General features: G+C 35.8%; 2 protein-coding genes across 2 annotated transcripts in view; one reads left to right on the top strand and one right to left on the bottom strand.

The window, feature by feature from the left end:
* ALG6 (ALG6 alpha-1,3-glucosyltransferase) overlaps nt 1-9,413 on the top strand; it is a 56,496-nt gene extending 47,083 nt beyond the window's left edge. The window contains 3 exon segments of the mRNA XM_068964297.1: nt 6-74; nt 200-398; nt 8,714-9,413. Of these exon segments, the coding sequence (XP_068820398.1) occupies nt 6-74; nt 200-398; nt 8,714-8,911 (466 nt within the window). The 3' untranslated portion in view covers nt 8,912-9,413.
* A 2,560-nt stretch (nt 9,414-11,973) lies between these two features.
* Nucleotides 11,974-12,863, bottom strand: part of ITGB3BP (integrin subunit beta 3 binding protein) — an 89,007-nt gene continuing 88,117 nt past the window's right edge. Inside the window, exon 8 of the mRNA XM_068964298.1 lies at nt 11,974-12,625. Within this exon, the coding sequence (XP_068820399.1) occupies nt 12,618-12,625 (8 nt within the window). The 3' untranslated portion in view covers nt 11,974-12,617. The remainder of the gene's footprint in view (nt 12,626-12,863) is intronic.

Raw genomic sequence — 12,863 nt, 5'->3', positions numbered from 1 at the left:
TTTAGACCAGTCTGCTTAGTTTTAAGTGAAATTCCTTTTATGTCTACTTGGTTTTTACTTGTGTCAACATTTAGGTGAGTCAAACCAATTTCCAGTATAATATGTTCAGTATAGTACTTATAAACTCATTGAAAACTTTTTTACAAAGTGATTGTGGTTTGAATTGACAATTCTCTTTTGATTTTGTTTTCCTATATAGTATGCTACCTCTTCTATTAAAAGATGAACTCCTAATGCCTTCAGTTGTGACAGTGATGGCATTTTTTATAGCTTGTGCAACTTCCTTTTCAATATTTGAAAAGACTTCTGAAGAAGAATTGCAACTGAAATGTTTTTCCACTTCTGTTAGGAAATATTGCACATGTTTTACATTTCTTCCCAGAATTATACAACACTTGGTAAGTTGTTTTTCTTTCTAGCATTTTTGAGATATAATTCCCATAAATTCACTCATAAAATCTACCCACTTAAAGCATGCAACTTGTGTTTTAAGTATGTACACAGAGTTTTACAACCATCACACTACCTAATTTTAGGTTTCCGTCACCCCAGAAAGAAACCCAGTGCCCGTTAGCAGTCATTCTCCATTCCACCCTCACCCTGGATCCAGCCTTGCACAGCCACTGACCTACTTCCAGTCTCTATAGATCTGCCTACATCTCATATAAATGGAATGTAGTAGTTCCTTAGGGCTCCTATAGTAGAACACCACACCAGGTAGCTTAAACAACAGAAATTTATTTTTTCACAATTCTGGAGGCTGGAAGGCCAAAATCAGTGTGACGTCAGCATTGGTTTCTTCTCTTAACGCTTCTCTTCCCGGTTTGTAGGTGACCTTGCTGTCTCCTCACATGGCCTCTTGGTGTGTGTATCTGTGTAGACAGAGAATTCTTTGGTGTCTTTTCCTCTTATAACGACATCAGTCCTATAAGATTAAGGCCTCACCCTTATGATTTATTTAATTTCGTCTCATCTCCAAATGCAGTCACACTGGGGCTTAGGGCCTCAACATATGAATTTTGAACCATACAAAATGTGGTCTTTGGTGACTGGTTTCTTTCACTTAGTGTGTTTTTGATTTTTAACTGTGTTGTAGCATGCATCAATACTTACTTCCTTTTTACTGCCAATTTCATTATATGGATATACTACATTTTATCTATCTAGTCTTCAGTAGATGCACATTAGGTTGCTTCCACTTTTTGGCAATTATGAATAATGCTGCTGTGAAGAGTTGTGTCTGAGTTTACTGGTGCACATGTGTTTCCATTTCCACAAGAATATACCTAGGAGTGGTAATTCTGTGTTAACATTTTGAGAAACTGCCAAGCTATCTTCCAGAGGGCTGCATGATTCTACATTCCCACCAGCAGTTTATGAGTGTTCCAATTTCTCCACATCCTTGACAGAACTGGTTATTATCTTTTATTGTAGCCACACCAAATGGATGTGAAGTGGTATCTCACTGTACTTTTTCCATTTCCCTAGTGACTAATAATGTTGAATATTTTAAAAAATAATTTCTTTGAAGAAATGCCTATTCAAATCCTTTCCCTTTTTGTTTTTTTTGGCTGCACTGAGTGGCTTGTGGGATCTTCACTTCCTGATGAGGGACTGAACCCAGGCTGTTGGCAGTGAAAGCATGGAATTCCACCGGGGAATTCCCATACATTGCCCAGTTTTAATTCAGTTGTTTTTGTATTTTTGAGTTCTCTATACATTCTTAATGCAGGTCTCTTACTAATTGCAAATATCTTCTCCCATTCTGTGGGTTGCTTTTTGACTTTCTTGATGGTATTATTTGTAGCATGAGTTTTCATTTTTATTAAGTCTAATAGAAGTTTCTTTTGTTGTTTGTGCTTTTGATGTCATACTTCAGAAACTGTATGACCAAAGGTCATGAAGATTTATTCTTACGTTTTCTTGAAGTGTTTTATAATTTTAATTATCTTTAGGACACTGGTTCATTTTGAATTCATTTTTGTGTATGGTGTGGGGTCGGAGTCCAACTTTATTCAGTTGTTCCAGCACTAATTGTATTGGCACCCTTGTAGAAAATCAACAGATCTTAAACGTAATGCTTTATTTCTGGACTCTCAATTCTGTTTCACTGATCTGTATTATCTTTATGCTGTTTCCACACTGTCTTGATTACTCTGGTTTTGTAGTTCAGTTCAGTTCAGTCGCTCAGTCGTGTCTGACTCTTTGCTACCCCATGAACTGCAGCACGCCAGGCCTCCCTGTCCATCACCAACTCCCGGAGTTCACTCAGACTCACGTCCATCGAGTCCGTGATGCCATCCAGCCATCTCATCCTTGGTCATCCCCTTCTCCTCCTGCCCCCAGTCCCTCCCAGGATCAGTCTTTTCCAGTGAGTCAACTCTTCGCATGAGGTGGGCAAAGTACTGGAGCTTCAGCTTTAGCATCATTCCTTCCAAAGAAATCCCAGGGTTGATCTTCAGAATGGACTGGTTGGATCTCCTTGCAGTCCAAGGGACTCTCAAGAGTCTTCTCCAACACCAAGTTCAAAAGCATCAATTCTTCGGCACTCAGCCTTCCTCACAGCCCAACTCTCCCATCCATACGTGACCACAGGAAAAACCATAGCCTTGACTAGAAAGACCTTAGTTGGCAAAGTAATGTCTCTGCTTTTGAATATACTATCTAGGTTGGTCATAACTTTTCTTCCAAGGAGTAAGCGTCTTTTAATTTCATGGCTGTAGTCACCACTGGCAGTGATTTTGGAGCCCAGAAAAATAAAGTCTGACACTGTTTCCACTGTTTCCCCATCTATTTCCCATGAAGTGATGGGACCAGATGCCATGATCTTAGTTTTCTGAATGTTGAGCTTTAAGCCAACTTTTTCACTGTCCTCTTTCATCAAGAGGCTTTTTAGTTCCTCTTCACTTTCTGCCATAAGGGTGGTGTCATCTGCATATCTGAGGTTATTATTTCTCCCGGCAATCTTGATTCCAGCTTGTGTTTCTTCCAGTCCAGCATTTCTCATGATGTACTCTGCATATAAGTTAAATAAGCAGGGTGACAATATACAGCCTTGACGTACTCCTTTTCCTATTGGAACCAGTCTGTTGTTCCATGTCCACTTCTAACTGTTGCTTCCTGACCTGCATACAGATTTCTCAAGAGGCAGGTAAGGTGGTCTGGTATTCCCATCTCTTTGAGAATTTTCTACAGTTTCTTGTGATCCACACAGTCAAAGGCTTTGGCATAGTCAATAAAACAGAAATAGGTTTTTCTGGAACTCTCTTGCTTTTTCGATGATCCAGCGGATGTTGGCAATTTGATCTCTGGTTCCTCTGCCTTTTCTAAAACCAGCTTGAACATCAGGGAGTTCACGGTTCACGTATTGCTGAAGCCTGGCTTGGAGAAGTTTGAGCATTACTTTACTAGCATGTGAGATGAGTGCAATTGTGCGGTAGTTTGAGCACTTTTTTGCATTGCCTTTCTTTGGAATTGGAATGAAAACTGACCTTTTCCAGTCCTGTGGCCACTGCTGAGTTTTCCAAATTTGCTGGCATACTGAGTGCAGCACTTTCATAGCATCATCTTTCAGGATTTGAAACAGCTCCACTGGAATTCCATCACCTCCACTAGCTTTGTTCGTAGTGATGCTTTCTAAGGCCCACTTGACCTCACATTCCAGGATGTCTGGCTCTAGATTAGTGATCACATCATCATGATTATCTGGGTCGTGAAGATCTTTTTGTACAGTTCTTCCATGTATTCTTGCCACCTCTTCTGAATATCTTCTGCTTCTGTTAGGTTCATACCATTTCTGTCCTTTATCGAGCCCATCTTTGCATGAAATGTTCCCTTGGTATCTCTAATTTTCTTAAAGAGATCTCTAGTGTTTCCCATTCTGTTGTTTTCCTCTATTTCTTTGCATTGGTCGCCGAAGAAGGCTTTCTTATCTCTTCTTGCTATTCTTTGGAACTCTGCATTCAAATGCTTATATCTTTCCTTTTCTCCTTTGCTTTTCGCCTCTCTTTTCACAGCTATTTGTAAGGCCTCCCCAGACAGCCATTTTGCTTTTTTGCATTTCTTTTCCATGGGGATCATCTTGATCCCCCTGTCTCCTGTACAGTGTCACAAACCTCATTCCATAGTTCATCAGGCACTCTATCTATCAGATCTAGTCCCTTAAATCTATTTCTCACTTCTACTGTATAATCATAAGGGATTTGATTTAGGTCATACCTGAATGGTCTAGCGGTTTTCCCTATTTTCTTCAATTTGAATCTGAATTTGGTAATAAGGAGTTCATGATCTGAGCCACAGTTAGCTCCTGGTCTTGTTTTTGTTGACTGTATAGAGCTTCTCCATCTTTGGCTGCAAAGAATCAGTCTGATTTCGGTATTGACCATCTGGTGATGTCCATGTGCAGAGTCTTCTCTTGTGTTGTTGGAAGAGGGTGTTTGCTATGACCAGTGCATTTTCTTGGCAAAACTCTATTAGTCTTTGCCCTGCTTCATTCCACATTCCAAGGCCAAATTTGCCTGTTACTCTAGGTGTTTCTTGACTTCCTACCTTTGCATTCCAGTCCCCTATAATGAAAAGGACATCTTTTTTGGGTGTTCCAAAAGGTCTTATAGGTCTTCATAAAACCGTTCAACTTCAGCTTCTTCAGCATTACTCATTGGGGCATAGGCTTGGATTACTGTGATATTGAATGGTTTGCCTTGGAAATGAACAGAGATCATTCTGTCGTTTTTGAGATTGCATCCAAGTACTGCATTTCAGACTCTTCTGTTGACCATGATGGCTACTCCATTTCTTCTGAGGGATTCCTGCCCGCAGTAGTAGATGTAATGGTCATCTGAGTTAAATTCACCCATTCCAGTCCATTTTAGTTCGCTGATTCCTAGAATGTCGACGTTCACCCTTGCCATCTCGTTTTACCACTTCCAATTTGCCTTGATTCATGGACCTGACATTCCAAGTTCCTATGCAATATTGCTCTTTACAGCATTGGATCTTACTTCTATCACCAGTCACATCCACAACTGGGTATTGTTTTTGCTTTGGCTCCATCCCTGGTTTTGTAGTTAGTTTTCAAAATTGAAAATGTGAGTTCTCCAATTTTGTTCATTTTCAGGATCATTTTAGCTGTTCTACGTCCGTTGTATTTCTGTATTCTTTTTAGGATCAGCTCATTAATTTGTCTAAAACCCCAGCTGAGATTTTTATAGGGATTGCTTTAAGTATGTATGTAAATTTGTGGAGCATTATCATCTTAGCAAGATTTAGTCATCCAAACCTGTGAACATAGGATGTATTTCTGTTTGTTTATTCTTTAACGTCCTTCAACAATGCCTGAAGTTTTCAGTGTGCAGGTTTTGCACTGTTTGTTAAATTCATTTGTAAGTATTTTATTTTTTATGATGCTTTTGCAAGTGGAATTGTTTTCTTAATTTCATTTTCATATTGTTCATTGGTCCTGCATACAAATGCAATTGATTTTTTAAATATTGAGCTAGTATTAAGTTTTTAGTGAATTCCTTATGATTTTCTATATATAAGATCATGTCATCTGTAAATTATGATAGTTTTATGTCTTCTCTGTAAATCTAGATGCTTTTTCTTTCTTTTCCTTGCCTAATTACCTGGCTGGTCAGCTCCAGTACAGTTTGCTGGACACCTGTGACAAGTGTGGCCATCTTGTCTTCTTCCAGATTTTAGGGGGGAATCATCCAGTTTTTTAACGTTAACTATGATGGTAGTTGTGGGGTTTTTATATATGGCCTTTATTTGGTTAGAAAGTTCTTTTCTAGTCCTAGTTTGATTTTTTTAACCATTAAAAGGTGTTGGATTTTGTTCAATGCTTTTCCTGTGTCTAATGATATTATCGTGTGTTTTTTTCTCCTTTATCAATATGGTATATTACATTGACCGATTTTTATATATTGAACTATCCTTGCATTCTTGGGATAAGTTCTACTTGATCATGGTGTATAATCTCTTATATGTCACTTTCTTGGGTTTGTCAGTATTTTGTAGAAGACTTTTGCACTTTATATTCATAAGGGATATTGGTCTATCGTTTTCTTTTTTGTGATATCTTTGTATCATTTTGCAATCAAGCTTAATGTTGCCTCATGGAATGAGTTAGGAAGGGTTCTTTTTCTACTTTCTGGAAGAGCTGTGAAGACTGGTATTAATTCTTCTAGAAACATTGGGTTTAATTCACCAGTGAAGCCATCCGTTCCTGGATCTTTTCTTCATAGGATCTTAAAGATGAGTGATTCAGGAGGGAGGGATAAAATAGGAGTATGGGATTAACAAACTACATAAAATAGGTAAGCAACAAGGGTTTTTCACTGTATAGCACAGGGAACAACTTTCAGTATCTTTTAATAACCTATAATGGAAAAATATAACTGAATCACTTTGCTGTACACCTGAAACTAACATAATATTGTACATCAACTATACTTCAATTAAAAAATATGGTAATTTATTAGCAAACAGTTTTTTATTTATTATATTCCCTTCCATCCTTTTTTATTTTTATATATGGTAAGGAGTGATGTTTCTTTTTCATTCCCAACTTGGGGAATTTGTACCTTCTCTTTTGCCCTCGGTCAGTCTAGCTAAAGTTTGGTGGTCTCACTGATAAATAAATATTTTTACACAACCTACTTTTGGTTATTGATCTCCTGTTGTTTTTTTGTTTTCTATGTCATTGATCTTGGTTCTAACTTTATTACACCCTTTTCCATGTTTGGGTTTGCTCTTTAGTTTCTTAAAGTTCAAGTTAGAGGTTGTTGATTTGAGACCCTTCTTCCATTTTTATATAGTTATTCAAACCCATATAAAACCCCCATTTTTAAGCAATATTCCATAAACTTTGAAATGTTTTTTAATATATTTTAAAATATAGTCCATTTCTTGTGATTGATTTTTTTCTTTGGTTCATGAATTATTTAGGCATCTATTGTTCAGTTTACAAATATTTGGGGATTCCCTTGACTACTTCCCGTTTTTCTATTCCAATTCTAATGTATTTGAAAAACAGACTTTGTATTATTTCAGTATTTTCAAATCTATTGACTTTGTTAATTTTGCCTTCATTTTTGAACATATTTTTGCTCTCTGAACATCATCCATCCCACTGTCTTGTGGCCTCCATATTTCCTAATGAGAAGTCAAATGTTAATCTTAGTGAGGATAGTTTATGTATACAGTTTTAGGTACTTCTTAGATACCGAAGTAGAGATTTTAAGGAGAACTTGGATATATGAGCCTAGAGTTTAGGGGAGAGGTCCAGGCTGGAGACAGTAATTTGAGTCTTCAGTATATAGACAGTAATTAAAGTCATGTCCCTGGATGAGTGAGCTCACCAAAGGTTTGATTATAGATTGAGAAGGAACCAGCAAAGTTCTGAGAAAGATTAACTAGTGATGTGGGAGGAAACCAGGAGAGAATGATGTCATGGAAGCCAAGTGAAGGAAGGGTTTCAAGATACCAGTGATGTGTTATTTTGAATGCTGCTGAGAGATCCATTAAGGTAATAAGAACTGACTACTGGGTTTAGGTTAGTGGAGGTCATTATAGATCTTTACCAAGGCAGTTTCATTGGAGAATGGAGTGAAAGCCTAATTGGTGTGGGTTCACTAATGAATGGGAGAAGAGACACAGCAAGTTATAGGTTACTCTTAGTCTTTTTGGCTTCTGTCTAGAATGATCACTGCATTACAGTTTTTTCAGGTCCCATCAGTTCTGTCATAATCTAGCCATTAAAGAATCTTTCAGGGTTCCGTTATGTCCCACTTTCATCATGAAAGTCACTGACTTCTGCTTCTCACTGCTTGTTTTCTACATTTACTTAAGCAGCTTCTGTGTCCTTGTCTCAAAGTCTGTAGCTAAATTGTTCAATACAAGTAGACACTAGACACATGTGGTTAAATTAAAAATTCAGCTTACACAGCAGGTACATTTCAGATGCTCAGTAGCCAAATGTGGTTAGCAGCTACTTTTTGGGAATACACATTTAGAACATTTCTATCATTGCAGAAAGTTCTGTGGTACGGTACATTGTGGTACGATCTGAAAAAGGAAACAAACTGGTGCACAATTACAATAAATGCAATCAGTTATGTCTACTACTCATTTTGGTATTTAATGAGATGTGACTTTGTGATTTTATTTAACTAGTTCATGTAGTCCCCTAAATTGGAAGCTCTTTGAGGCCAGAGGACATTTTCTTTCATGTGTCCCACCATGCTCTACTATAGAACTAGCTCATTGAAAGTATTCAGTGAATATGAAATGTAATATTTCATTTGCTGTGGAAAACTTCTTCATAGATGAATTCTTAGATTAACTTAGAATTGTATATCCCATAGACCCTTGGAGCATGCCGTGAATTTAACCCTGACTAGCAATATTATCTATTCCAGGTACCTTTTTTTAGTGCTTGGGTGATATGAAGTCTAAAGGGGTTCTCAGGCTTTGGCTACACATGGGGATCACTTGGAGAGCCTTCCCCAGAGATTCTGATTTAACTGGTCTGGGATGTGGTCTGAGAATTGAGATTTATTTTTAAACCCCAAATGACTCTTACATACAAACTAGGTTGAGCTGTCCCCTTCAGTTCTGCTCATTTACAACTATAAACCAATGTTACCAGTACATTCAACTGTTACCTTTTATACTGTGCAGTAAGTAACACCTTTTTTCCCCCTTCCTATAGTTTCTTACATCAGTAATCACTATGATCCTTCTGACAATGATGACTGTCACACTGGATCCTCCTCAGAAACTACCGGACTTATTTTCTGTATTGGTGTGTTTTGTATCTTGCTTACATTTCCTATTCTTCTTGGTATACTTTAATATTATAATCATGTGGGATTCCAAAAATGGAAGAAGTCAGAAGAAAGTCAACTAGCTCTATCCCCAAAGAAATGTGAAAATGTTAGTGCCACAAGGTTTTGTAAACTTTTTGCTATGTATAAATAAAAGAACCATTTTGAGAATCTTGGAAATAGGAAAGGAAATGGTGAAAAGTTATTGTTGTCTACCCAAAATAAATCTATATGGCACCAAATCAACGAAGACTTTTATTTTCTAACTACTGAGTGACCAAGACATATTATAGTTTTATTATGTTCAGTTATTCATGTGGGAAAATAGAAACGTGTCCTTAATCTCAGTGTTTACTTAAGAAATATACTCTATAATTTGTTGTCTTGAAAAAAAATTTGCAAATACAGTGAGCTTAACGGGAGAATTTAGTCCCTTATTTTTGAAGGAAATCACTAATTTTGGTATTCAGATTTAGTTTTTCTTATATTTTAGAATGTTCTAGAAATTATATCTCAGGGATTAAATTTGTGATAATCTTTTAAATTACTGTGAGAAGGCAATTTAAACTGTTTAAAGCTTGAACACGCCTTATTACCATGTGTAAACTTGAATTTTTTTAGAAAGGCAGAAAGACTAAATTGTGTTTTTATTTATAAGAACTCTGATTTATTTGAATGCCATTAAACAATGAATTTTCTTGAATTTAAGTGGTTTGAATGAAGTCTTTCACGACCCTTGGCTCTAAACTTTCAGGTTTATTCTGTTTAAGTTAAATGGCCTTATCCAGGGAGGGGTTCATCCTATTCTTCTTTGTTATGACATGGTTCAAGGTTACCAATGCCATAGCATTGATCCATATCATACGTCGTATTAACTCAGCTCTATTAATACTGGATCACTGTATATTAAAAGAAGCACATCTTTACTATAGCATTCAGTTGGTAAAAATAATTTATAACCATGTAGTTTCTCATGTAAAGATATGTTTTCTTTAGTCTCTAATAAGAATAATCACTTCCCTACCAACTTATGTTTTTAATGAATTTATTTCTTTAATTAAAGATAGCCATTAAAGCATATTAACTAAGTGGTGGTATATTTTAAAACAATGCAAGTCAAAACATATACACACATAAGAGAATTTGGTTCTAGACATGGACAACTGATGCAACAAGGTATATGTTTTTAAGTCTGGCAAAGGAAGTAGGTTTAGACAAAGCAAAAAATCAAGAAGTATTTCTTTCTCAAAGCAAATGTGCATAAAGCCTCAAAGGGTAGGTCAGCACAGAAAAAGCAGCCTTGAATCGCTGCCGCATCAGCAGGAACATCGCTGTCCATGGTCACCATCTATAATCACCATGCCCAAATGTCAGCATCTTGGCTGGCTGGTGTAGTCTTATTTTTTGTAATAGAATACTTGCATTTAATACAGGATGTTGATTTAAATCAACAATGAGCAAGTTCTAACTTCTAAATAGTTGAAACAGAAATATTATTTGAAAATGAAAGTATATATAAACATTAGTAAAATAGAATACACTCATATTCAAGGTATCTTATAGGTAAACTCTAAATAAAAATACATTTCTAGACTATTTAGTCATATGGAGTTACACTGTAGCTTTACTGGAGACTTGTAGCAATTGTAAGTATCTCATGTCTATTATAAACCGATTTAAGAAGAGTCCACTTTGAGCAATTAAGTACCAAAATAACAATAGGGATATTTTATTATAAAGACATTTAGCTTATATAAAAATTATTAAAGATGCCTCCCTTTATTCACTAATATACCTGTCAAAAAATGATGTTAGCAAAGTTATTTTCAAGTTCTTTTAGGGAAAACCTGTTTCTGAAAAATGGAGTTTTCTCTGTTGCCATAAACTTGTTTGATTCTTAAAATGAAGAGAATACAGTGTATGTTCATGTATCAAATATGAGGCAACAGAAGTCATTTTGCCTTGAAGCCTTAGGGAGGGGAGAAAAATCCCCAATGTAGCATTCTGTCCAAATGATAAACCACAACTAAGTGAGTGAAACATTTACAAAAGTCAAGGCAGCCAAAGGAGCCTCTCTGTTCAACAGAAAGAGAGTAAGAGATGGATAGGATGTAACTAAATAATGGTTGGAGTAACACAATGGTTTCAAGTCTCAATTGGTCCTTCTGTTATGTTCATTGGAAGATCAGGGCCAAGTGTATCCCCCGCCTTTTGCCTTCCTCCCCCAACACTGCCTCCATATAAACATTAGTTTTGTGTGTGGATCTTTCTGCTTTGTCCTTCATGTGGCCTCCAAGGGTGATAAAGCGAGAGTCATCTGATCTACAATGAAAAGAACTGGGAAATGATTCTTAGCCGACCCAGCTGTTCTGAAAGGCAAAAGCTTGGTATATCAAGAGGTCAAACATACAGTAACTGATTTAATAGCATTAAGCACATAGCTACATAACTTGAATTACATATGAAACCAATCTTACTTCTTAACCCTTCATTTCCTGACTAATATAGGTGTCTTTATTTGTTTTGTTTTACATTCTGAGGTTAGTTTTCAATGCTGGAACACAAACAAATTAACCTTTTTGGTATATTTTAGGTACTCTCTTATTATAAGGACTATATCACAAAGTATTCTTAATATTTAGCAGATTATCTTAAAAACCTTATTTAGATTGTCCCATTAAAATCACTAGTGAAGGCAATTAGTTTTATAAATTGAGTTACTATTTAGTTATTTCAATTAATAGTTTTAAAAAATAATTCATTTTCATTTTAAGAGGCAAATCTGAAATTTCTCTAAATGGAAAGTTAGTTTCAACTTCAATTTGTTAAATTTTGTTTCACATTTTTCACATAGTATTTTTATTTTCATGATACAGTGAATTAAATGACATGGTAATATACAAATTTTGCCAAGGCTTAGGGTGAATACCAAGGGAACAGCATTTTTCCCCCCATGGAAATGGTTAAAGAAAGGTGCAGAAGTATGAAAAAGAAAAGTGCTATCAAGTTATAGCACTTTCTGTGATTCACTCTTCCCCTTTATTTTGTGACAGCACTAATAGATGATACAAAACAACACTGTAGAAAATTAAAAATTTGATGCTTCAAAATATGGAGGGAATCACATATCGTCCCATGAGATGAGGTCTTTTCTTTATATTCAGGAGATTCTAAGTAGTTCAGTTTAAAAACAACCTCACATTTAAATATCTGCACTGAAAAATGCATCCCAGTGTTTTATAAAAGATGTAAGAATTTTAAAACTTTGAAAATATTTTTTCTCTACAAGCATAGGCATAACTAGAATAAAAACTCATCTATGAAGTAGAAGCTAAACTTACAATTTTAAAAGCTTTTAAAAGAATCTAATTAGTACAAATCTAGGGCTTTAAATGGGAAAATCAGGACCTACTTCCACTCACTATTAGGTTTAATCTGAGTTTTAAGATATATAGCTCTACAAAGGTGCCATTTTCATACAAGCTATAAGTCTATCCACAAATGATAAAAGTATACAGAAGTGTATCAGATACAGAATATAAGTTAAGATCCTCTTCTATATGTTGGCTTACTTTAAAGGATCAAGAAGAAATGTATTATTTATGTTGAGATTATCTACTGGTGTGTGTAGAAAGTTTAAATTAGCTTCAAGAAATTTTATCTAGACACGCACCTGCCTATGCTATGATCTGGTATTCACTGCACAGATTAATTACAAACATTTCTTCTGTTCCTTTAAATATGATCAGGCAGATACAGAAGTTGGTGTTCATAGTGAGTGTGTTTCTTCTAAATGCCTGTGGGATATAAAAGATGATTATTAAATCATCAAGAATTAGTTTCCAAATTAACATGCATCTCATACATGACTTGAGAAATGGCTTAAACACCCATTTACTATGTAATTTGGTACCTAATTTAGTTAGGTATTGGTAATATCTTATTTGCTTATTTTTGAATCTTCAAAGCAAGATTCACCTTCACAAATAATTGTCAATATGACTACTCTGACATAGCACACTTCATTTTATGAAG

This window comes from Capricornis sumatraensis, chromosome 2 (genome assembly GCF_032405125.1).
Source record: "Capricornis sumatraensis isolate serow.1 chromosome 2, serow.2, whole genome shotgun sequence".
NCBI classification, from domain to species: domain Eukaryota; kingdom Metazoa; phylum Chordata; class Mammalia; order Artiodactyla; family Bovidae; genus Capricornis; species Capricornis sumatraensis.
The sequence above is the reverse complement of the archived record's forward strand: the minus strand, read 5'-3'. Positions and strand labels throughout refer to the sequence as shown.